This window comes from Rana temporaria, chromosome 4 (genome assembly GCF_905171775.1).
Source record: "Rana temporaria chromosome 4, aRanTem1.1, whole genome shotgun sequence".
NCBI classification, from domain to species: domain Eukaryota; kingdom Metazoa; phylum Chordata; class Amphibia; order Anura; family Ranidae; genus Rana; species Rana temporaria.
Genome location: NC_053492.1, coordinates 273,270,049 through 273,297,548, shown reverse-complemented (window position 1 = coordinate 273,297,548; position 27,500 = coordinate 273,270,049). Strand labels below are relative to the sequence as shown.

At 43.0% G+C, this 27,500-nt stretch overlaps 1 protein-coding gene across 1 annotated transcript in view; it reads right to left on the bottom strand.

The window, feature by feature from the left end:
- Nucleotides 1-11,464: 11,464 nt before the first annotated feature.
- NUS1 (NUS1 dehydrodolichyl diphosphate synthase subunit) overlaps nt 11,465-27,500 on the bottom strand; it is a 32,217-nt gene continuing 16,181 nt past the window's right edge. The window contains exons 3-5 of the mRNA XM_040350308.1: nt 26,475-26,627; nt 24,644-24,743; nt 11,465-13,328 (exon numbers count right to left, since the gene is read on the bottom strand). Of these exons, the coding sequence (XP_040206242.1) occupies nt 13,238-13,328; nt 24,644-24,743; nt 26,475-26,627 (344 nt within the window). The 3' untranslated portion in view covers nt 11,465-13,237. The remainder of the gene's footprint in view (nt 13,329-24,643; nt 24,744-26,474; nt 26,628-27,500) is intronic.

Sequence of the window (27,500 nt, the reverse complement as noted above, 5' to 3'; positions counted from 1 at the left end):
CTAAATCACACTGCAGAGCTCCGCATGTGCAGGGCGCTGCTGACTCAGCACATTTTTCCAAAAGTTCTTTGGTGTGGGCCTTTTTTGAAACGTGTGCAGCATATCGGACCTTTGCTGTTTTCAACATATGTCTGAAGCGTATCAAGCGTGGCCAAAACAGCAGCCACTTGGGCACCACATGCTTGACCGTCTAGACATATGTCGAGCTCCCATGCAGTCCGTTAGCAACAGTATTTAAAAGACCCACACCAAAGAACAAGGCGGACCTCTCCTTTCTCCTCATCAGCTGGGATCTCCAACCCCACTATACCTTCAGTCCTCTCAGAAACCTGCACTAAGAGGAATGAAGGTGTAGAATTTGGTGTCCCAAGCACTTGCGGGCAATCTGCTATCGGTACACCTAAATCCGATTGTAGCAGGCAAATTTCCCTACCCCAGTTGCTAAACCGTCTAAAGAAATTTGGTCCCAGCCACCCACATGCCCAGCGACTGAATGCTAGCTTGGCTAAATTGCTAGCACTCCAACTGCTGCCTTTTGAGCTGGTAGACTCTGGCCCTTTTTGAGAATTTGTGGAATGTGTGGTACCTCAGTGGCAGGTTCCCAAATGCCATTTTTTTCCTCGGAAGGCCATTCCGGCTCTCTACCGGCATGTGGAAGGCAATGACTCATGTCCAGCAGGCATGTACAGGGACGTTATCTTTTTTTCACGGCTCACTGGGTAACTCTGCTGGCAGCTGGGAAGGATGCAGGACAGGGTGTAGTATTGTTGGAGCTTATTCCGACACCACGCCTCCAAAATGCTGGTTATGGTGATTCTGTCACACCTCTCTCCTCCACCCCCTCCGCTTCTTCTTTCTCTGTGACCTCTTCCTGTGCAGATTTGTCCTCGGAACCAGCGGTGCTCCGTAGGCGTTCTAGGGGCTACACACGCACTCAGGCAAAAAGATGCCATGCGGTGCTTGAGTTGGTCTGCTTAATATAAACTTTAATATAAAGTTCTGCAAAGTTATTTGTGATGCAGGAATAGGGTTGCCACCTGTCCAGGATTCACCCGGACAGTCCAGGTTTTGAATCATGTTCCAGGTTTCCGAACTGTGGCTCCCCAAGTAACCAAGATCGTCATACATAAATCTGTTGCCGTCTGGGAGCTGCGGACAGCTGTCTGGGGGCAGGTTTGGCATCACCGAAGGGTGGGGTGATGATGTCAGCAAGAGCAATTTGGCCACACCCACTGTTTGTGAAGGCGCGCTCTGCACTCCACATTACTACTTTCCTTGGGGCACCCAAATGTGTCCCAGATCTTTTATAATCCTATAGTGTTTACTGCAAAAAAAAAATATAAAAAATTGCCCTGTGCAGAAAAATGTTCAGGTTTGGCTTGAAGAAAAGGTGGCAACCCTATGCAGGAAGCATATATAAGGATCTAAAGTGAGAATTAAAACCAAATATGAACACACATAACAATAAAAACCTAACAGATTCTAACCCTTCAACAAACTATCCAAAACAAAATAAAATGTTTCAGTGGAGTTAGGTTATAGGGCATTTGAATTATATGGCATTAAAAGCAAACTATATAGGGCCATTCACAGGTACACGTATTACCCCAAGCACTGCAGTGAGCATGCATAGGTGTGAATAGGCCCTTAATGTGTATGAATAGCCAATTTTTTGTTTTGGATAGAGTAGGGAAGTGTTGAAACCCTTATTAGGTGTTTCTTTTTATTTATTTTTTTGCCATCTGCACCCTGCTGTCGAGATTTATTGTCACAACAGAATAGTAAGAGTCGGTTCACACTAGGGCGACACGACTTCCAGCGCGACTTTTAGAGGCGACTCCGACACGACTTGAGCATGAACCACAGGGCGATCTGGGGCGATTTACAACACAACTTGAAGTCGTCTCCAGGACAGGAGACTTTCCAGTGGCCAATCAAACAACAATCAGCTCTAGGGGAGGGAGGGGGAGGGAGAGGTTTGCCTGAGAAATGTATGTTATCTTCCTGGAAAGTTGCTTCAGTTAAGACAGTGATCAGACTTGGAGGCGACTTCCATTGAAATCAATGGGTACAAATCGCCTACAAGTCGGATTGAAGTAGTACAGGAACTTCTTTTGAAGTCGGAGCGACTCGAGTCGTGTGTATTAACACCGCTCCCATTCACTTGCATTGTTTTTCTCTACAGCGCGACTTGGGACGACTTGAGGCGACATGAAGTCGGATCCCAAGTCGCCCCAGTGTGAACCGGCTCTAAATCTCCCCAAAGTGAGGACAATTCTCATCTTAGAATGTTATCATCAAAACATCCGTACCCTTTTAGAAGGAGAACCTCACCTCTTGCTCTTAAGACATATCTAAAATTCCCTTTACTTTCTGTCTTATTGGCAGTGGTCACCAGGGCAAATACAGGGGAGAATTTCCCGCCATCAAACTTTACATAGGAATAAATCCTTCCCCACTCTATCCAAAACTGTAATGCCGCGTACACACGGTCAGAATTTCCGACACGAAAAGTTCTATGTGAGTTTTTGGTCGGAAATTTCGACCATGTGTAGGCTTCATCTGACATTTTCTGTCGGAAACAGCAAAAATTTGAGAGCTGGTTCTCAAATTTCCGACGGGAAAAGTTCTTGTTGGAAATTCCGATCGTCTGTATGCAATTCCAACGCACAAAAAAACACGCATGCTCAGAATCAATTTGATGCATGCTCGTAATCATTGAACTTAATTTTTCTCAGCTCATTGTAGTGTTGTACGTCACCGCGTTTTTGACGGTCGGATTTTACGACAACATTTGTGTGACCGTGTGTATGCAACACAAGTCGGAAAAAAAATCCACGGTTTTCTTGTCGGAATTTCCGATCGTGTGTACTAGGCATAAGGCTGCTTTCACACTAAAGTTTTTCAAGTGCTTTTGTGTTAAAACAAGCACCTGAAAAGCTCAAGAAAAATGATTCCCTTTTCAAATTTTACTCGCAGTTTTAAAGTGAACCAGTGTGAAAGTGCCCTTACAAAAAAATATATCATCTATTTTGTTAAACTGGATGCAATTGTGTTTTTTATAGATGGGGTTGAACAGTAAAGAACAAACAGATATCCTTAGTGCTAGTCAAGCACTGAGCTTGACATAAGTGTTCTGCTGCCATCTTCTGGATGACTAGTGGAAATTCACCCCTGATTCAGGTCCATATGTTCAACGCTTCTTTGAAAATATTACCTACCTGAACTGCTTTACGCAATTGTTTTTTTTTATTAGGTTTAGCCTTAATTGATGCTTCCTATTTTTGGCACTGTATAAGGCTTTGCACTTACTGTTACTGTCAATCGAAGCACCTGCGTGGGTGGATTTGATGATCTTATTGTTATTCTTTATTGAATAAAAATGATTGAACCATAAAAAAATATATAACAGAGGGGGCATTAAAAACATTCAGGCCCGGATTCACAAAGCACTTCTCAAGATACGCCGACGTAAGTACAAATGTGCGCCGTCGTATCTGTGCGCCTGACCCACAAACAGAGATACGCCTAAAAAAAGGCTTCAATCTGCCAACGTAACTTTCTTACGCCGGCGTAGAGTGGTCGCACATTTACACTGGGCGCATATTTACGCTCCCATTGATCAGCCATTCAAATGAGGAAAATCCGCCGTTTTGCGAACGTATGTGCATCCGACGCAGTGCGCGTAAGGTTATACGTCCGGCGTAAAGTTATGCCCCATAAAGGAGGTGTAACTCAGCAGCATCCATGCAAAGGGCTGCACCAGGGAACACAAGCCGTTGTATTTTACGTAGTTTACGCTGGACCTGTGTCTGGCTGGGCGTAGGTTACGTTCACGCCGTAGGCAGTGATCCGACGTATCTTAGGCAGTTGTTCCGAAGTGATTCTGAGCATGCACTGAAAATGAATGGAGAGAAGACAGAGGTTCCTATCCATTCATAAACTGAAACATTGTAAACACAGGTTACGATGTTTCAGTTATATGAATGAACAAAAATTGGGAGATTGGAAGTACATGCTGTATACCCCCGTAGGGTGAGTGGGGACCCTGGTGGGCGAGCACCAGAACCACCTCGGAAGCACTTATTTGAATATAGGATCAATTTTTTCACTACGGATTGCTGCACTGTACAAATTACAGATATATCAAGATCTTTATGTTGATGGGACATTATGTTTTGTTATGGAATTTTATTCAACATTTATGATTTTGTTTGTGTTTTTCCCACTGATTTTATTTATCACTACTAACATATTATATATAATATTATTGTAGACAAATATTTCTTTCACTTTTAAGGCGCAAGTTCATGCGCATATACACACAAGTATTTTTCTTTTTTGTCTCAGGATTTTTTCTCTCTTTTTTGAGATATATATACATCCATAGAGCACATAAGGATTCACTGTGCTCACAGATTGTACACCTGTTAATGCCACTTAGGCTGATGTTAGTGGTCAGTAGATCAGGCACAGGGTATAATATTGATTTCATTTTTCTATTAGTGTTTATCACACACACATATTGTATCTATATACTATGAACTTGCGCCTTAAAAGTGAAAGAAATATTTGTCTACAATAATCTATATATATATAAAACTCAACGTGTGTGTATGTATGTATGTTCCAGCATCACGTCCAAACATCTAAAGATATTAACATGAAACTTGGCACACATGTTACTTATATGTCAGCAACAAACATAGGATAGGTGGTTTAACCCTTACCCACCCCCAGTTGCCATGGTCGGGGTTTTTCTTTAAAGTCCCATTCAACTCTATGGGAAATACATGTTACTTCATAACTTCCAAACGGCTGTAGATATTTCGATAACACTTGGTCACATGTTACTTATATGTCCACTTAAACTATAGGATAGTTAATTTATCCCTTAACTACCCCCATTTGTGAGGGTCGGGGTTTTTGTTTAAAGTCCCATGCAAATCAATGGGAAATGTATGTTCCCACATAACTTCTGTACGCCTGGAGATATTTCAATAATACCTGGTACACATATTACTTATATGCCAAATAAAAATATATGACAGTTAAATTAACCCTTACCTACACCCTTATATAAAAGATGGGTATATTTATATTACTATGATTTTCCTCCCCAAAAGGTTAAGATAGGAAGACCGGGCAACGCCGGGTATTCAGCTAGTATTATATATAATATGTTAGTAGTGATAAATAAAATCAGTGGGAAAAACACAAAAAAATCATAAATGTTGAATAAAATTCCATAACAAAACATAATGTCCCATCAACATAAAGATCTTGATATATCTGTAATTTGTACAGTGCAGCAATCCATAGTGAAAAAATTGATCCTATATTCAAATAAGTGCTTCCGAGGTGGTTCCGGTGCTCCCCCACCAGGGTCCCCACTCACCCTACGGGGGTATACAGCGTGTAATTCCAATCTCCCAATTTTGGTTGTTGCGCTCGTCCACTCCTCACGTCAGCTGTGAAGCGAAACTGGAACTGGTGTGCATACAATAAAAGCCACTAGAGGTCCAATGTCCTCAAAGAGAAGGAAAACAAGCTTCCTTTGGTGTAGTAGTATAAAAATCGAATTAATTATACTTACACCAAAATACAGGGGAATGCGGGTAAATATTAATACCAAAATCTGGCTCCAGACAGTTACCAGCACAAACTAAAATTTAATATGGAATATAAAATTGAAAATAAATAAAAATAAAAATAAAAGCACGAGCTAAGCGCCAGGTAGTGTCCTTAGCCAAGCTGGGAATGCAGCGTGCGTTCCAAAAGCGTATCAGCTGGCTCTACCCGGAAGTGTCATGCGTGCGTGTCTCCGCCTTACGCGCGTTTTGTAATTACGACACCGCCTCTGAAGACGCAATGACGAAACGCGCATAAGGCAGAGACAGCTGATACGCTTTTGGAACGCACGCTGCATTCCCAGCTTGGTGAAGGACACTACCTGGCGCTCAGCTTGTGCTTTTATTTTTATTTATTTTCAATTTTATATTCCATATTAAACTTTAGTTTGTGCTGGTAACTGTCTGGAGCTAGATTTTGGTATTGGTATTTGGTATTACGGTAAAAAAAAACACAACTTCTGTGTTTCAGGCATCCCTCCTTATACTTACCAGAGACCGCTCTCGATTCAGCACTGTGCACTAGAGCAATGTCTCTCTCCCTCCTCAGAGGGCAGATTGTGAATGTGACCCTAATCCGCTAGATTTTCAAACGGTGTCCGTTTGCTAGATTGTTGGTAGAGTTTGATATACACATTTAGTAAGGAGATCGGGCATTGGGAAATTATCATCTCTGACTGAATTCATTTTTTACAAGGGGTTACAACAGCAAGCGAGAAAACATTCTGTAATAAAATTAACCCGACTGGGCCCAGTACTCGGTTTGATTTCTCTCAGAAGTGACAACTCACCTATCAATAGCGGTTTGTTTGTAAATTGTAAAAGTATTGGTTTATTTTATCTGTTTTGTGTTGTTGGGTAGAAGCCTGTCTGGATAGGGACATTCTATAAGATTACTATTATATTGGCCTGCTATCTTGCAGGGAGTTTACCTCTACCTGCAAGATAGCAGTATAAGCACTGTGCTGTGTAACATGCTTTAAAGGAACAGAATCTGGGGGGGGGGGGGGGGGGGGTTTGGGTTAACAAACGCTTTAAGATGTCAGCATACCAAGCCATTTTGGACAACTTCAAGTTCCCAACTTTGTGGGAACAGGTTGGGGATGGCCCCTTCCTGTTCCAACATGACTGCGCACCATAAAGACATGGATGAGCGAGTTTGGGGTGCAGGAACTTGAATGGCCTGCACAGATTTCTGACACCATGCATTACGGCCGAAGCCAAAAGGCTTCCGCCAATACAAGGGCAAGTGACGCCGAGCCCTCGTGCGGGGCTACAAGCATCACCAGGGCGGACACAAGGCCGCCAATAGTGGAGACACCCACGGCAGCAGGCATGTGAGCCAAATGGGATATAGGCAAAGCAAACACCATCCCTTTACAAATTCTGAAGCAATATGTAAACAATTAACAAAATATACAAATACAATCAATTTATGAAGATTACAATGAATATACAATATAAATACGTATTTCTGGTAATAACACCACTGCCATGGCTGTCTCCACTATTGGCGGCCTTGTGCCCGCTCTGGTGATGCTTGTAGCCCCGCCCGGGGGCTCAGCACCACTTGCCCTTGTATTGGCGGAAGCCTTTTGGCTTCGGCCGTAATGCATTGTGTGCATGCGTGCGCTGACGTCATGTGGGTGGACTGACTGAGCGGCGTCATGTGAGGGAGCTTCTCGCCGTTTGATGATGCCGCTCGGTTGGAGCATATAAGCGGGCGAGATCCCGCTTAGGATGTGATGGACACCGGGTCCCAGGACACATTTACCTCACCAAGTACTAAGTAAGTTGTTATTATTTATGGTTATCTTATTTTTGTAGTCCTGGATCCCCTTACCAGCCTGACTGTTGGCTTTTGTAGTCCCCTGTCTATCTATTTTAGGCTTCTATTGGCTTTTACCCTTGAGACGACAGCTGGTAATATAATTATTGATTCACTTACTCACCTACTCTTAAGCCACTACAAAATAGTGCTCTGTAGCACTGTGTCCACCGGGATTGTGGTCCTGGGACCCTCTTTTGATCCCTGTTTTGTACCCCATAAAGGTAATCACCCTTCACTTGTTTCTTTTCCTCCCTCTCCCCCCCCCCCTCTTTTTCTGCTTCTTCCTTTCCTCTCACTCCTCCTCTTTATTTTCCCCCTTTCCCTTCCTTCGTTTCTCCCTTTCCCCCTCCCCCTCCTCTTTATTTTCCCCCTTTCCCTTCCTTCGTTTCTCCCTTTCCCCCTCCCCCACTTCTTCCCCCTTTCCTCCCTCTTTTCTTTCTTTGCCTTTTCTTCTGACACTTTCTCACCATCACACCCGTCAAACTCACATTTCACTTTCCACACATATTGTATGTTTTTTTTGTTTCATGTGTTCACAATTGCATTCCCCAACTGCACTCATCTCCAATATAGCCTATATTTATAGCTGCTTTAATATCTAGTTGATAGGTCCATTTCCGCATCCACCCCCTTGGCCGCCGTGGGAGACATCCTCCTCGGTGGCTCTAGCGTCCGAGCTGATGGGATATTTGCTCTAAGCGACACAATCCTTATCCCCCAATGTTTATCATTGTATATACCTGTTCTTGTTGGTAGGTTGACCTACATGAACTTTTCTATCCAGCAATGATGAAAGAGAAGACATTGCTGGAAGTAACAGCAGAGGAGGATGAGCCTGAGATCGTACCTAGTGTGTTTTTCCTGGGACCTGTCTCCCCCTTGAATCCTTCGAGTCCACAAAGGCCGCGGCTGGGCTATAGCCAACTGCATAGAAAGCTTGCCCTCTGGTAAGCGGCCTCACATTTCTGGTGAAGGTATCACTTCAATGTCATTACCTGTCACTTTGGTGGTGTGAATTTCCAGGATTCCATATGTGCATGAACTGTACCGAACGGAGATCTATGCCGATTTATTTTTGTTTATGGACTTGATTCATATCACATCCGTTTTTGTGATTGGGGGTTCTGTGGCGCGCCTTTGTTTTAAATAATATGCATTGTGTTTGGGCAGTCTATTCAAATGAACTGGCTGATAACACACCAGTGGATCAACTTCTATTCAACCAGAGTTGCTGAACAGGCTGAATTTCAATCTATTTAAGGCCAAGCTGAGTGTTTTGGATGCAATTCAAAATGATCAGCACAACAACGTATGTAACGGATGTTGTAGTAACCTGCAAACTACCACAATGCATTAAAAAGGTGTAAATGGGCTTTTAGGCACTATACTACTTTGGAACCTGAGACACATGCAGAGCACAGCATAGTCTAAAAAGACTTTATTGTTTTCAGTCTGTTTATATACAGTACATTTTTTTTTTCAATATTAAATTGAAATATTTATATTTACCATAAAAACTTTACATATGAGCACAACAAGAACCTTTAATAAAACAAATGCTATGGAGAAGATGGTGATAAAGGATAATGGGTTGACCTAAAATGGTTCTCATACATTCATAGATAAGTTCCCACAGTTGGGCAAAGTGCTTGGCACAAGTGGTTACATTTTAGGTAATCTGGCCCAAAAATCAACTGCATTGCAAAAACATTTTCTGTTCCAACTTTCTAAGAACATGATACGTTTAATAAGACTTATAAGGGTGGTGTGGAGCCTGGGGTGTTAAGCTGACCTCACGTACTCTGAATCTCAGCAAACAAAAACGTGCAGATGATTCCATTATATAGTATTTCTACTGTGGTTCCAGCAGCTTTACAATTAGACTGTGCTTCTTACAGCTATGAACACTGAACTTCAGTAGAAAACGGGAACGTTCCGAGAACAGGAAGGCAGCAAATGGACATGGGTGCTGGAGTCACTGAAAAATTCTTGGTGTCACCCCACCATTACTTTGGCATGCCTGTTGGAAGACATTCTCTTCTTCACACTTTGAACAACTTTAAGGCCTCTTGCACACGATACTCCTGTTTGAGCATCTACTTTTTTTCAGCTTTTATATATTTTTTTGTGTTATTTCGCATATATGTGTTCACGCAATTTTCACGCAAATTCACTAAAACATATTATAGTGTTTTTGTTCTGCACAATATGTAAAATGGGCCTTTGCACACATTTGTGCACGAGGCATAAATTTTCAATTTAATTATTTTTACTGAAGAATGCGCATTTAATAGGCTGTATTTTAGCACAGTAGAAAAAAAAAAAAGCTGCAGTGTGCAAGAGGCCTAAATGTAACTGACGAATTAAAAACTTGTCTTTATAAAATTTAAAGGGTAACTTCACTTTTCTGGGAAAAAATATAGCAAATAAAAAAAAAAATACTATTACTACATAAGCCATGTTACTAAAAATTACCTTTGCTTTTCAATCTGCAGCCATTGTGATTTAGTAAAATTTAAAAGCTAACTGGCAACCGGGAGAAGTTCTTGGTGTACCCTTCCTTTGGTGCACAAAACCCCCATGGAAATTTCATTTCTGGCTTGCGCGATTAGCTCACTGATTTTCGCAGAAGTCTGCACTAAAATACAACTCAAATTGTTGTCATCTTTTAAATACAGTTTTGACGAGATACAGTACTCCCAAGGGTGAAATAGTTTTAAAGGGATGCCGACCCTGTAGCTTTTCTCATCAGAACACTGGAGCGTGCACTAGGTGAATATAATTAATTAACCACTTCAGCCCCAGAAGGATTGGCCCCCCTTAATGATCAGGCCTTTCTTTGCGATACGGCACTACGTCGCTTTAACTTACAATTGCGCGGTCGTGTGATGTCATACCCAAACAAAATTTTTCACACAAATAGAGCTTTCTTTTGGTGGTATTTGCTCATCTCTGCAGGTTTTTTTGCGCCATAAACAAAAAACAAAACAAATAAAAAAGCAAAAATTTCTAAAATAAAATAATTTTTTACTATAATATCCCCTCCAAAAAATGTGTAAAATAAAAACAAAAATGTCTTCATCAGTTTAGGCCAATATATATTCTTCTACATATTTTTGGCATTATAAAAAAAAACAAAAAAAACAAATAAACACAAAACACGCAATAAGCGTATTTGATTGATTTGTGCAAAAGCGATAGTGTCTACAAAATAGGGAATAGATTTATAGCATTTATATATTTTTTTATACTAGTAATGGCGGCGATCTGCGATTTTTAGCGGGACAAAAATTGCGGCGGAAAGATCGGACACTTGTGGGACCACTGATATTTATACTGCGATCAGGGCTATAAAAATGCACGGATTACTGTATAAATGTCACTGGCAGGGAAAGAGTTAACACTAGGGGCGATCAAGCGGTTAAGTGTGTTCCCTAGTTGTGTTTATAACAGGGGATGTGACTGACTAGAGGAGGAGCCAGATCACTGTTCCTACTTAGTAGGAACACACGATCTGTCTCTCCTCCCGTCAGAACAGGGATTTGTGTGCCGGCCACACTGCTCTTAAGGGAGCTGCCATACATATAGGGTGCTTCGCACAGGAGACTCAAGCTGCTGCATGTGTGGGAGCCAGTCGGGAAGTGGTTAAACAACAGCAATGGGACCCAGGGAATGGCTTATCAAAAGGTTCTACATGGGGCTGATGAGTCGGGTAAGGAGGAGCCTTTGGGGGACAGGCACCTGAATGTGAACCTCTTAGAGAAGCGAGCGTGACTAAGCCATCAGTAGACTTTGTACTTTAAAAAACACATTGGTAAGAGCAGCTCCCATGTGCCTAACCTGAGATTATCAACAAGGTTTATATTTCAAGAAAAGAAAAAAAAAACACCACGTTGGTGTTCTTTAATATAACAACCAAACCAGTTATCACAGGAAGCGCAGGACTGTTTTAGTCAAGAAGATAGAAGAACCCTTAAAAAAAAAAAAAAACAGACAATTCTGATTTGAGAGGAGGTTTCTTTTTCTTTAAACAGTTTTATTCACCTTCTGGCACAAATGTATAAAGATTTGAGAGATGTGGCAGTCTCCACTTGAGATTCAATATGCATGGACAGGATTGTAGAACATTACTGCATCTTGACATATGAAACGGCTGTAAAAAAAAAAAAAAAAAAAACCCTGAAAAAGACCTAATTCAGGCAAGATCTGCATCAACCGACCATGGCAGCTAAGCAGAGGCTACTGCAGGCAGCATTTATCACTTGGACCCTTCTTCCATTATTGAGATTTCTAAGCATTACATGGCAACCAACTGGACGCATTCAAAGAAAACATACAGCTTGACAAAATAGAATAAAAAAGATCAAATAAACCCGATGAACCGTTTTAATAATCGACAGGAAAAGGGATGTTGCTTGGAGCAACTATAGTGTTTTTTTCTTTAGGTTTCTCACAGAACAACAGTCAATTGCTACAGCTGACAACACTATATTCTACCATAGTAAAATGTATTTTAGGCTTGTTGCAAAGAGCAGTTATGGTATACTTAATCCATAGCAACCAACTGAAAATCACTGTCGGTGGGTCACTGTACACTATAGCTCTTTGTACTTTTTATTAAATGTTTATCAATTTGCTGTCATATTACACCAGCATTTACAAAAATGTAAAAATGGCTTAACGCAGGGAACTGAATACATAAAAGCAGAGCCAAAAACTATCAATAGCAAGACGGGCAGCTAGAAAGTTAAGTGACCATGTTGCTGGCCAGACAGAAGTCCTGAATAACGGAAGTTTTGTTTGTTGAAGGGGCTGATGGGGATTGGATTTTCTGCTACTTTGTTGTATTCTCATTGCTCAGCTTGATAATAAATTAATATTCCAAGTTTTACATGATTTACATAATTTACATAATTATACTGCTTTTGTTTATTCTAGATTGGGGCAATGTGAACCTCTAAAACCAAATACACAGAGTCCAACGTGAGAAAATGCCCTATAGACAATAAGATGGTAGCTCTGGAAAACCCAATTTTGATTTTTATTATAAATTATAACTTTAAAACAAAAAAAAAAAAAAATTGGTTGTCATGTAAATTTAGTGCAACTGATTCAAATATCTAAACAGTTTTCATGACTTTTCTGCCATGTAACTTATTGAATGCAAGACCAAAAATATGAATTTAAAATACATATTTGGTTACTTTTTCACAGCAAAAAATACTTCTTGCCGACAGGGAGATGTTTAAATGTCCATGTACAACAAAAGCTATTTTTGGTTCTGTGAAGCATGCGTCCTTGTTTTTCCAATAGTTACATTCCAAATATCTGAAGTAGGTTGAGAAGCAACACACCCATAGTCCACTCGCTGACCGAATATAGAAAACAGCTGGACGGAACAATGCCTGAAACACTTACTTCATAGGTAGTCATAATGGATGTTCTCAATGTACCCAGCAATTGCAGGGATCTGCTTCAGATGCCCTTAACACAAAAAAAGCTGGACTCCACAATCAAGCTCTTAATGTACATGAAAGTACTGCCCACATGTGCAAATGGGCATCATTTTGTCACGTTCATCTAAATGTCCCTGATTCGGCTGCTGACAGATCTCAGTCTGTGCATCATTTAGACACTGTAAATAACAGATGTATGACAAATAAGATCAGTTCTGTGCCAAGAATCAGTGTGTCTAAAGCCACAGACTGCTTGTTCGTAAACAGATGCATCGAGCCCCTCTGAAAGGGAGCCAGGATTGGCCCAACAGGAAGTAAGGTCATTTTCCAAATCGCTGTTCAGAGCCTGCGTAGCAGCTGAGTGCGGAGAAAAAGTCCTCGTATTGGATATTCACATGCGATGGTAAAGAACTGAGGAAAAAAATAAATAAAAAATCATCATACACTGGTGTAAGTTGCCCTATGCATTTCACAGAAAAAAAAAAAAAAAACACACACACACACACACACACACACACACATAATAAAAATACGTTATATGCACTTTCTTAAATGCATAGCCCTGTTCAGTATACAGATTAACTTTATTAAAGGAGTTGTAAAGGAAAACATGTTTTTGCCTAAAATTAATGTCTGCAAGGTAGACAGACAGAATAGTGTAATGATTCTGTTAAAAAACAGAAATTCCTTCATCCATATCAATTCCGGCATTCTAGTTTCTGTTCTCTCATTCACTTCCTGTTTGCGGCGCTCATTCATGTAAACTACATTTCTCAGTATGCATTGCGGCACGCCCAGTAATTCACACCTCCTTGAAGTCTCTAACACGTAGAGAGCGTCCTGCCGCACAGATGTAGTTCCCAGAGGGGGCGAGCACGTTACTGACCACCGCAGTAAAGCCTCCCTTCACGGTGGTAACAATCAGACAAGCAGGAAGTGCAGAACAGAGAAGAAATAGAGCAACTTCTGAGCAAAAACGAACAATGAGGAAGTGAAAAGAGGAATGTCTGCAGGTAATGGATGATTATGAAAAAAAAAATGTTTCCTTTACAACCCCTTTAATTTACAAAATGCAAAGTGAGCGAACAGAAGAAAAATCTAAATTAATTTGATGAGACACTCTTTGGCTTCAAACCAGCATCAATTCTTCAAATTCTTCTAGGTAAACTTGCAGTTTTTGAAGGACCTTGGCAGGTAGGTTATTCCAAATATCTTGGAGAACTAACCACAGATCATCTGTGGATGTAGGCTGCCTCAAATCATTCTGTCTCTTCATGTAATTTCAGACAGACGCAATAATGTTAAGATCAGGGCTCTGTGGGGGCCAAACCATCACTTCCAGGACTCCTTGTTCTTTGCACTGAAGATAGTTTTTTAATGATATTGGCTGTATGCTTGGGGTCGTTGTCCTGCTGCAGAATTAATCTTGGACCAATCACATGCCTCCCTGATGGAATGGCATCATGGATAAATATCTGCCTGTATTTCTCAGCATTGAGGAAACCATTGACCGGCAACATTTTAATGTAGCAGATGAAAGACACATCATTCTTACTTTCCTTTGACATCAAAAGATATTCAGCAGTGCCATCAGCACAGATCTGGCAGAAACCAGTAGGACCCAGGTACACCGATATACTTTCAGGAGAAGTCTGGCCAGAAGTGGTCTTCATGGAAAAATAATTACAGCCAAAAAGCTGCATCTCAGACTTGGAAACAAGGCTAAGCAACTTAACTATGCATAAAAATATAGGAACTGGGGTGCAGAAAATATAGGAACTGGGGTGCAGAAAATATAGGAACTGGGGTGCAGAAAATATAGGAACTGGGGTGCAGAAAATATAGGAACTGGGGTGCAGAAAATATAGGAACTGGGGTGCAGAAAATATAGGAACTGGGGTGCAGAAAATAGCAGCAGGTGCTTTGGACTGATAAGTCACAATTTAATACATTTGGCTAAGCAGTATGCAGTTTGTTCACGAAGGGCTGCAGAGCGGTACAATAATGAGTGTCTGCAGGCAACCGTGGAGGTTCCTTGCAAATTTGGGGCTACATTTCTGTAAACAGTGTTTGGTGATTTGTTCAGGATCAATGGTGTCCTCAATGCTGAGAAATATAGGTAGATGCTTATTCATCATGCCATACCATCAGTGAGGCGTGCGATAGGCCACAAATTTATTCTGCTGCAGGGCAACCACCTCAAACATCCAGCCAATGTCATTAAGAATGGTCTTCAGTGTAAAGAACAAGGAGTCCTGAAAGTGATGGCTTGGCCCCCACAGAGCCCTGATTAACATCAAGTCTGTCTGGGATTACATGAAGAGACAGAAGGATCTGAGGCAGCTTACATCCAAAGAAGATCTGGAGTTAGTTTTCCAGCATATTTGGAACTTACCTGCTGAGTTCCTTCAAAAACTGTTTGCAAGTGTACATAGACGAATTGAAAGCAAAGGGTTGCAACACCAAATATTGGATTTCTTTTCTGAACATTAACTTTTTATTTTTACCATAATAGAAAGTAAAACATTTTTTTCAGAAAGCATTCTTAAAATTTACAGCATTTGTTTTACACCTGCCTAAGGCTTTTGCACAGCACTGTCTACCATATGAAACATATGCTTTTCTGTAGGATATCATTGTAAAGGGACAGATTGAGGGACGATTTAAACACATGCAAGTACTTTTTAAAAAAACATATTAACAATTTATAATTTGCACCTACGCCATGTTAAATATGGCTTTAGTTTCACTTAAACTCATTCAAGTGCTTCATTGGGGGTTAAAAAAAAAAACAAAACAAAAAAAAACAGGATTTTATACTCACCGTAAAATCTTTTTCTCAGAGTTCATGGACGGACACAGCCTTAATCTTGACATAGTGGGTATTAGCCTTCCTTTAGGAGTGACTAGGCAGAAACTTATAGAAAGGGTTAAACTTATCACACACCCCCTACAGCCCCGCCCAGGGGGCGGGCCCTCTGGGTATAACCCCTCTCTCTGCATCTCGCAGGTCAGTTCGTCAAAAAGTAGTACAAACATAAAAAGGAGGGGTGGGTGCTGTGTCCGTCCATGAACTCAGAATTTTTTTTTACGGCGGGTATAAAATCCTATTTTCTCTTTCGTTCATGGACGGACACAGCCTTAATCTTGACAAAATGAGGGGTGGGAACAGCATAAAATTAACCCCCCCCCCCCAAAACAGAGCTCCTCAACTGAGTTGTAACTCTAAAACAGCCGCCTGCAAAATTTTGCGGCCGGAGAAGCATCCAAAGATGCACTCACATCAACTTGTAAAGTTTAGTGAAAGTGCGAGCGACCAGGTCGCCGCCTTACACACCTGGGAAACAGACACTTGATGTCAGAAAGCTCAAGAGGCACCATTTCCCTGGTCGAATGCATCGTGATAGGGAGGCGCCCGACCCTTTATGGCGTAAGCCTGATCAGGATTTGTCGGATCCACCTCGAAATGGCGGCCGATGAGACCGCTGGGCCCTTCTTGGGTCCAGCCACCGAAACAGTGAGTCTGAACTCCGGAACAGACAAGTATATTCTCGGAGCTCGGACAACGTCCAAGAAACGCCAAGTCGTCTCCTTAGGATTCAACGGATGAGGACACAAGGATGGCAGTACAATGTCTTCCTTGAGATGGAAGGTCGAAATGACCTTAGGAAGAAAAAAGGCTGCGGATGCAGCACCTTGTGGAAGATCAAATAGGGAGCCTTTCATGACAAGGCTGCCAGCTCAGAACCCGTCTAAACTGACGTAACAGCCACCAAAAGGACCACTTTCTGAGAAAGTGTCAACAAGGGAACTTCCCTAATGTTCTCAAACGGTGGTTCTGAGGCACCTAGAGGTCATGTCGTTAAAGCCTCCGAGACCATGTGGAAAGGCACAGCCTGATCGCCCGAAGTTCCAGCACATTGATCGGCAAATAGGAATCCTCTGGAGACCAGCGACCCTGGGTCGACTGAACCCCCCAGACTCCCCCCCCCCCCCCCCCCCCCAACCAGTAAGGCTGGCGTCCGTCGTGATGACTATCCAGTGATAAGGAAGGAATGACTTCCCGGACAGAAGTGCCGATGAGGTCAGCCACCACACAAGGGAGGCCCTGACCAAGTGGCTCACCCCGATTTGATAATCCAGGGATGATCGGCGCTTGTCCCATCTGGACAGAATTTCCTTCGGTAGCACTCGCATGTGAGATTGCGCCTATGGTACCGCCTCGAAAGAGGCCACCATAAGGCCCGGGACTCGCATGCAAAAGCGGAGTGACGACCCTTCTGGGATGTCAACTACCGCGCCGCAGCCCGAAGGGTCTGCAACTTTTCCACAGGGAAGAAAACCTTTGCCTCTGGGGAGTCCAGAATCAATCCCAGATCTACTAGACGTTGAGTCGGTACCATTACTGACTTCTAAATGTTCAGTAGCCACCCAAAGTGTCTGAGGGTCTGACATGTTATAGACACGCTCACCTCCATTTCTGAGGCTGAGGCGGCCCTCAGAAGCAAGTCGTCCAAGTAGCACACGATAGTGATGCCACGTTGTCTTAGGACGAAAATTGGGGCAAGCATCTAGGTGAACACCCTTGGTGCCGATGCCCGGCCAAAGGGGGGAGCCACAATATGATAGTGGTATTCCCCGACCACAAAGCGCAGAAGTCTCTGATGCTTTGGCATATGGGGACCTGTAAATAGGCATCCCTGATGTCCAAGGATGCCAGAAAGTCCCCCGGCTGGAGGGCAGTGACGACAGAGCGAACCGATTCCATCCGGAATCTTGTACCTTCATGAAGCAATTGAGGGCCCTGAGGTCCAGAATTGGGCGAACGCCCTCCTTCTTTGGTACTATGAACAGATTGGAGTAAAACCCCTGAAACCGATCCTGTACTGGGACAGGAATAACCACCCCGCGTTTCAGCAGGTCTTGAACTGCCCCAAATAGGGCTTCCCAACGAGTCGGTTGTGGTTCAGTTGGAGGGAAAAAAAAATCAGTTTGGTGGGCAAGATAGAAGTTCTATCTTGTACCCTGAAGACACTACTTTGCAAACCCACCGGTCGGGGACCTGAGATGTCCACCGGGGTCGCGAATTTGCGATGACGTCCCCCCACCCGAGGGATGGGTGGGGGAAAACCTTTATGTGGACGTAGCTTTGTCTGCAGGTTTGTTGGGTTAGGAAAACCAGGGACGTCTAGGTCCCTGAGCAGGCGCTTTATCGGCCTGTGGGCTTTTACCCGCCATACTGGGCGGACGAAAAAAAAGGCTTGTGTGCGGTAAAGAAGGGCCCTTGCCTACGGTGTGGCTCCTTCCCCTTTTTGGACTGTGGGAGCAGTGTGCCCTTACCTCCTGTAGCATCTTTAATTATGTCATCCAGGGGAGTTCCAAAAAGTCTGTCGCCCTTAAAGGGCAAGTCCATCAGGGCTTTCTTGGAAGATTGGTTGGCGGACCAAATCTTAACCAAAGTAGACGGCGTAATGCCACCGCCTGACCAGAAGCTCTGGCCAGCAGAGGAATAGTGTCCAAGGCCGATTCACAAATGAATTTTAGGCCTTGTACTAGTAGGTCAGCTAGGGCTACCTCGTTCGAGGAAGCCTGACGCTTGTAACCCATTGAGCAGCATCTTTGCCCCTTCCGTGAGTGCCTGAGACACCAGGGCCCCAACTATGGTTGGGCATACCGTCAAACACACTGCCGTGTACCGGTTGCGGGTGATCGCCTCAGCCTTCTCGTCCGCAGGGTCGTTGAAGGCGGGAGCCCCCTCCACTGGTATAGTGGAGCTTGTTTAATCTGGACACAGGAGGGTCCACTATCGGGGACGAGGTCCATCTTTTCAAGGAACTCTCTTCAAGAGGGTTCTTGGTCCGCATCCTCAGATACCTCAGAGCCAGGGTCATGAGCGCTAGCTGGACCCAGCCCAGCATCTGAGTTGTCCCCAGCAGATGGCGGAGGGAGCGCTTTCTAGCCCCCGTTCTTCCACGCGCTGCTTCCACCTTGGCAATGAAGGCATCTAGGATTGCCGCATAGCGTCCACCGATAAATCGGGTGCAGGGGCATCAATTGCCAAAAAAAATTCTGTTTCTGACGTCATGCTGCCCACGCCCTTGACACAGGGAGTCCAAGCAAGGTGCGACAACCCACCCTCCTAACTGCAGAATAGATGAGGGGTTTCCCCCCCAGAGGACTTTCCAACCCAGAACCAGTAGTGCAGTGCCGTCTTAGCTGAGCTGCTTCTTGTCTGCTGAATCTAGCAGAGCTACGGTCTGTCGGTCTGCTGAAATGGCTGCAATTATTATAAGGCTGCTGTCTTTAATCAGCTTTTGTTTACTAGTCAGCGTGTCTGTCTGGCTGCTGATTTATAAAGATGGCCGCCACTCAGGCGCTAGAGGTCAACCACACTGAGGCCCCAAAAGCATGTCAGCCAGTGTTATCTATGTAGGTTTAGGCTACAAAAAAATGGCCGCCGAGCGGGATGCTAGAGGCCCCAGCTTCAAGGTAAGGCTGCCGGAAACGTAACCGTTTAAGCGCCGTCCTTGGGGCGCACAGCGCAGGCCGCTGAGCGGCCAATAGACGAGGTTCCACCCCCTTGGGCGCCGAGTGTGTAACACCTCTAGAACGCTGGGCGGCTACAAGAAAATGGCCACCGTAGGTAAACCTGTAGACCCCAAAAGTATGGCCGCCGAACGCCAAGTAGAGGCCAAATACAGTGCGGCTACAAGAAAATGGCTGCAAAGTATACAAACAATCCAGCATGTGGTCACAGGAATACTGGTCGCCGGACACACAGTAGCAGAATCTCTTATGCAGCTCCGAACGCCCTCCTTCTCTTCATTGCAGGAGGGAAAGCAGCAGCTGACAGTATGGACACAAGTATGCAATCTCTATGCACTTATACATTTATCTTGGTTCCCAGGTGGAGCTCCCCAGGGGAACCCCCACCTCAGCAGTCTAGGGAGGAGGGAAGGGGAAGGAGGGGAGAAGGGAATATGGAGCCCTTTACTCACCTCTCCAGGGATGCCCAGCTCTGTCTTCTTGCCGGAGCAAGGTAGTAACTACTTACCCTCCTTTGGATTTATGCTGGAGCATACATCCAACGCATGGTGACGGAGGTGACGGTCGGCCAGGCTACTGCGACTCGGCCCTGCAGACCGGTCCTTGTGCAAGCCCTGGAGCATATAGCTCACCGGCCACCTGTAGAGCGACAGGCATGTCGTGGACGACCCAACGCGCAGCTAAGGTTGGCGCACGCTTGATGGCCGAAACTGGGATGAATACAAGGATCTGAGTTCTAGCCTGTCGCCCAGTCAGCAGTTGATCGAAGATAGCAGGAAAAAAATAAAAATAATAATTCAAAACATAATTTGAACCAACAGCCTCCAAGCCTATGGAAAAGAAATTGGAAGCAACTGCGCTAATAAAATTCTAATGTGATGAAATAGTGCTCCTAAAGAGTACTGGTCTGAAAAAAGCTGCACCTTACTGTGTACGGTGAAACAGTAAAAACATAAGAAAAAATAACAAGATGCGCTAAATATAAACAAAGTATAACAACATGTCACAAATAAATGTCCATAGGTGAAAGTGGAAAAAAAGAAGTAATATTTGATGAAGAAGAAGTCCTTTAAGAAACGGCAAAGTTTCTATCCACCCATAAGTGAAAATCAAAAGGAATGAGCCAATTAATCCACAGAAGAGTCCAAGGATAAGAGGTAACTATCCCAGAGTAGTGATCCACCACCAAGAGCAAACGTAGCCTCTTACCGGATAACCGGCGGTCTCTTAACTAAAAGAAGACCCCAGAAAGCATGATAGTAGATGAACCTTTGGAGATCAAATCGCAGGTGGGCTGAGCTGGAAGACAGTCTTTATCCCGTTCCAATGTTTACGAACTCGATCAACAGGTCACATGAAAAGATATATAGGGACCGCAATAGTGTGATACCATAAACGTATTTATTTTAAAAGAAGTCAAAAACACACTTACATTAAAATAATGATAAAAGGGCATGTCAATTGGAGCTCCGGCCGGAAGCTGACCAAAAAACCCGTTCAGTAATGAAGAAGTCGTGCAAGTATGCGGGGGGTAATCCGATGCAGCACTCGTTCCGGAACGAGTGCTGCATCGGATTACCCCCCGCATACTTGCACGACTTCTTCATTACTGAACGGGTTTTTTGGTCAGCTTCCGGCCGGAGCTCCAATTGACATGCCCTTTTATCATTATTTTAATGTAAGTGTGTTTTTGACTTCTTTTAAAATAAATACGTTTATGGTATCACACTATTGCGGTCCCTATATATCTTTTCATGTGACCTGTTGATCGAGTTCGTAAACATTGGAACGGGATAAAGACTGTCTTCCAGCTCAGCCCACCTGCGATTTGATCTCCAAAGGTTCATCTACTATCATGCTTTCTGGGGTCTTCTTTTAGTTAAGAGACCGCCGGTTATCCGGTAAGAGGCTACGTTTGCTCTTGGTGGTGGATCACTACTCTGGGATAGTTACCTCTTATCCTTGGACTCTTCTGTGGATTAATTGGCTCATTCCTTTTGATTTTCACTTATGGGTGGATAGAAACTTTGCCGTTTCTTAAAGGACTTCTTCTTCATCAAATATTACTTCTTTTTTTCCACTTTCACCTATGGACATTTATTTGTGACATGTTGTTATACTTTGTTTATATTTAGCGCATCTTGTTATTTTTTCTCCAAGCCTATGGGCCTGAAGGGAGCCATGTCTTCTAAACTAGGCAAAAAAAAAAAAAACGACCTGCGAGATGCAGAGAGAGGGGTTATACCCAGAGGGCCCGTCCCCTGGGCGGGGCTGTAGGGTGTGTATGATAAGTTTAACCCTTTCTATAAGTTTCTGCCTAGTCACTCCTAAAGGAAGGCTAATACCCACTATGTCAAGATTAAGGCTGTGTCCGTCCATGAACGAAAGAGAAAATACTATGTAGCCATTAGACTAAACTAGAATTAGATTAGAACAGATTATCAGACCAAAGCTCTCCTGCAGTTCAACGTGCTCCAAGGAGCATTGCTCTCGCTCACCAAGCAGCACTGTTGATTACACAGTGTTCAGGGGAAGAGCTGGGCTTCTTAAAGCGTATTAAAAGGTAAAATTGTTTAATCTTCACATTGTATGTCAATTATTTCTAGTCTACTCTTATTAATCTGGACAAACTTGAAGTCTGTCAACTTTGCTTTTTGAAGATCCCCACACATTTACCTCCTTGAATACTGTGGCACGTATTCGCTATGCCCTGCCAGTAGGCACTGCTGTGTCACAGAGCCTGCCTTGTGAACAGAGGTGCTGAGAGGAGGAGTTTTAAGAGGCGGAGTCAGAACAAGAATCACTGATTGCAGGCAGAAAGGTACCATTGGAAATGTAGTTCTTAGATAATGAAAGTAAACAGCAGAGAATCTGTAAAGGGTGCTATAAAATGCAGGGAATCCAGGAAGTTGCGGAAAGATGACCAGCAGACCTCACAACATGAAAGGAGTTTATTCAAACAAGCCTATATTAGATTGTCTAAAATAGACATCACTAAATGGCAGACCATGGGCCAAGTCCAGGCTGAGTCAATGTTCCGTCCGGCCCCATTGTGGTCTCTCCCTTTAGGAACTGCTTCCCCCCCCCCCCCCCCTCAGCCGCTGCTCCCTGCTAGCTCTGTTTTTACAGAGCAGACATCAAAAAAGAGCAGCGCAGAGATGCACAGAGGGCAGGGGCTGGCCCTGTGAACTGAATGCTTTCTGTAATTCAGGGCGGTTCTAGCAACCAGTTAACTGGGGCAGGTCCCACCCTCCGTCCATCCCTTTTGCTGCACTTCCAATGTCAGCTGCTGTGCCCTGTGTAAGGTAGGACAGGGAAGCTTGGCACTGTTATTGTTATCAAGGACGGCGGAAGCCGGGCATGATGTAAAGGGGCAAGGATCAGAAACTGTAGTATGAAGGAGGATGGGTAATATAAAAGGGAGGCAGGGCGAGAATGTGAAGGAAGCGCTATGAAGGGGGATGGGATTCTACAAATGAGAACAGAAATGTGAAGAAGTTTCTGGGAAAAGTGGTGTGTGTGTGGGTTCTGAAAAAAGGGGGCGATAACAGGAATGTGAAAGGGGGGGGCACTGGGGGCTACAATGTGTGAAGAAGGTGCTATAAAATGGGTGACAATTATGTGATGGGGGCTGCTATAAAAAAGTGAGCAAGAACAGGAATGTGAAAGGGGTGCTATAAAGGGGGGCGAGGACAGTTATGCGTTTGGGGGGTGCTTATAGCCCTGGGTAAGGACTGCAATGTGAAGGGGGGCTGGGGACTGCAATGTGAAGGGGGGCTGGGGACTATTAAGGGGGCGAGGATAGGAATGTGAAGGGCGGGATGATATGAAGGGGGCTGGGAACTGCAATTTCAAGTAGGGGGTAAAATAAAAGGGGGCCACAAACAAGAATGTGAAGGAGGGCTGGAGATGATGTGAAGGGGGACTGAGAACATCTGAGGCTAGGTTCACATTATTGCGTACAGCGTGTAGGAACCATTTATTTAAGTGGGCTGCCTTATAAATATAAAAAAAAAAAAGAGTTTATGGACTTTTTTTTTTCTGTACAATTGCGCCGTACCAAGCTACATGGTACTGTGGCACCATGCGGTGTGGCACTCGCAAAAATGGCCCCCGTTTGCCATTGCGAGTCAAACATACAATTCGGTCCTCGGCTGGAAGAAAATTTGACTTACTGGACTTTCATGAATTTTAATACAATACCCCTGGTCTAAAATAATTATTGCTTGTATTGCTATTACAATGCTGCTGTGGCCATAAAACTAATTTAACACTCCATTCCCACTGAATGCGGCTTTAAAAATCACGCTACTTTAGAGTGATTTCAAAGCCACCAGTCAGTACAATTTCATGTGTGACTTGCCGACATCTGCGTGACTTCATGCACAGATGTCTAAGCAAGTCGCACATGAAATCGACAAAGAATAGTGCCGAAACCTTTCAAACTGGGGCAAGTTGTAGTCACACCAGTTTGAACAGTTCCATAGACTTAGGGTGCGACTTGTCATGCGATATTACACGACAAGTCGCATCGGTGTGAATAGGGGCTTAATGCAAGTCTGTCAGTGTTAAAAAAAAGGCACAATTAATATTGTATATGCAACTGTACTGCATTACTGTAATAGAATGAAAAAGGTTTAATTGAGCTTTAAAATAACAGATTTGTTTAGGAATTCCTTGATGTTAAGGTGTAAATGAAAAACACAATGTTAAAGCTAGGAAAAAATAAATAAAAAATTAACTGAGTGTATCTTCAGCACACTGATATCAGTGCTAGACAAAACTTCCATGTAGCCATTGCAATATAGGGGCTTCAACGAGCAAAGGCAGTGTGCTTTTTAACATCAGTTTTAGATGCTTCCGCTACTATTCAATTTACTGTACTTGCATTTGTCCTTCTGATATGCATTTAACCTGTTTAACCTTACTCATTGACTTATACAGAGGGAAGAGCAATTCTCATGAAAAAAAAAAAGCATTTCGACAACATGCCCCAAGTACAGCTTTACCAAGATTCTTAATTTTTTTCTGCCATATACTCAATATATGGAACATCATATTGCTATGCCTGGCCTCTACTGTTGGTTACTATATACAAATACTATATACAAATGTATAGCTTAGGGTTTTACATTACATGCGCTGCTTTATATAATATTTATCCATTTTCACATACTTACACAATTTCTGAAAGTCGTATGTGCCATGGCAGAAAACCTAGTGTGCTGTTTATATGGCCAAATTTTAATATTAAGTCAGGGTCTGGGAAATTGTGTGTACCTACAAAAGAAAAGAAAACAAATATATATATATATAAAATGTCATGTTATAAACAGTAGAAATATATTCCCCCCCCCCAACTTGGATTTAAAATACAAGTCTGCTGACCCACTGAAAACGGTCTTTTCATTGTTTAACCACTTAAAACCCGGACCAAAATGCAGCTAAAGGACCCGGCCAGGTTTTGCGATTCGACACTGCGTCGCTTTAACAGACAATTGCGCGGTGGTGCGACGTGGTTCCCAAACAAAATTGGCATCCTTTTTTCCCCACAAATAGAGCTTTCTTTTGGTGGTATTTGATCACCTCTGCGGTTTTTATTTTTTGCACTATAAACAAAAATAGAGACAACTTTGAAAAAAAATGAATATTTTTTACTTTTTGCTATAATAAATATCCCCCAAAAATATATAAAAAAAATATTTGTTTTCCTCAGTTTAGGCCGATACGTATTCTTCTACCTATTTTTGGTAAAAAAAAAGAAAAAAAAAAAAAAAAAAATCGCAATAAGCGTTTATCGGTTGGTTTGCGCAAAATGTATAGCGTTTACAAAATAGGGGATTGTTTTATTGCATTTTTATAATTTTTTTTTTTTTTTACTACTACGATTTTTTTTCGTGACTGCCACATTATGGCGGACAATTTTGACACATTTTTGGGACCATTGTCATTTTCACAGCAAAAAATGCATTTAAAATGCATTGTTTATTGTGAAAATGACAGTTGCAGTTTGGGAGTTAACCACAGGGGGCGCTGATGTGGTTATGTGTGACCTCGTGTGTTTACAACTGTAGGGGGGTGTGGCTGTAGGTGTGACGTCATTGATTATGTATCCCTATAAAAGGGATCACACGATCGATGACGTCGCCACAGTGAAGAACGGGGAAGCTGTGTTTACACACGGCTCTTCCCGTTCTTCAGCTCCGGGGACCAATCGCGACTCCAGCGGCGATCGGGTCCTGCGGTCCTGGTGCGTCGGACCAGGTCGCGGGCGAGCACCCGACGGCTGGACAATAGCACAGCACGTACCTGTACGTGCATGTGCCCAGCCGTGCCATTCTGACGACGTAAATGTGCAGGAGGCGGTCCTTAAGTGGTTAAGAACATAAATGAAACATCAACATTTTCTTTCCCCAACATGTTATTGAAAGATGACTCCCTCCAAAAAATGAATCCAAACCCAATATTTCCCATGCACACGTTCATGGAAATGGCTGTAGTGATGCTGGGTGCTGTAATGGCCACTGGCTGGACAATTAGGGTGAAGAAATGTTATCAGCACACCAAGGATTCCTTGAAAGGGTCCAAAGCCTTATTCACATGGTCATACGGAACACATGGCAATGTTTCAGAGCCACGCAGGGCCCTTCATAACTTGCCTGACAAAGGGGCCCCGAGTAGCTCCAAAACATTGCCATATGTGTTCCGTGTGACCATGTGAATAAAGATTTGGACCCTTCCAAGGATTCCTTGGTGTGCGGATGACATTTCTTCACTACAAAAAATGAAGGCCCAGATGCCAGAGTTTCCTTACCATTTAAGCAAGGATTACGCTGTGATAATGTAAGCCAGCTAACCAATCAGTAGATCAAATAAATTAGGAGATCAACTTTGTAATTATCCAATGTAAAGCAATCAAACTAATGAGCTTATTAACTTAACCTATATTTTAGAACTAGAACAACCCATTATACTTCGCACAGCAGCACGGGGAAAAAGAACAATTATTACTTCTTAATAGATGATCAAGCGATTCAACATCCAAGTCTGATGGTCTCTTGTCTTTCTCGGCTACAAGTTGACAAAAATTCTGTGCAGCTTTCACAATATTTGTCTTCCCATCCTCTGGAGATAGCACCTTTAACACGGGTAAATGGCGAATCACTGTATAGAGAACACGGATTTAATAAATTAAAGAAATGATGATCTAAGCTTAGCTCCAGAAAACCAACATCCATATATGTGGCTTTATATGTAGCAATCTAGGGCGATTTCACATTTGCTGGCTATACATACATTTTGATCTACAAACAATGTTTTCATCATTCCTACCAGGTAGCCAAAACATATCAAATCAATAATTTCTTTGTTGTGTATATCAAGCTATAAAAAACATTTGGTTGCATTAAAATATTTTTATTACTATGGAATTATGTATATGTCCAACTACATTTAGGGAGGGAAGCATTTTAAACAAGTGCGTCAAACCAATTAATTCACAATAAGGACTCACAGTTGCCAACTCACAAAAATAAAATATCTGTACTGGGAAAAGTTATTTACCCACTTGTTGACTGGGGCAAGTTTTTTACTTTTTTCACATTAAAATTTGCATTTTTTTGCTAGAAGTTAGCCCCAACGAGCATTTTATTATTTATAATTATATATTTTCTTAGTTGCAATTTTTTTTCACCCCTGGGAAAAATACATTAATTGTGCGCACACACAATACAGTGTAACCATACTGTTCCAGGAGAATGGTTGTAATCCAAAGCACTCGCATATCAAAGCGAGGTTCCCCATAGACGTCAATGGAAACGAAAATAATTTGTTCCGCATTGACTTCAATGGCATGCAATACCGCATGTGGCTAGAGGTGGTGGGCGCCGGAGAGCCTCGGAAATGCTCAGGGACAGCTCGGCTGACCTCAAACACCCACGAACAGAGTATTTCAGCTCCGAACCGCTATGAGGCACCGGCGCCCCTGCACCTCTGGCCAAATGTGGTACTGCACCACCCCATTAGCTTTAAGTCTGC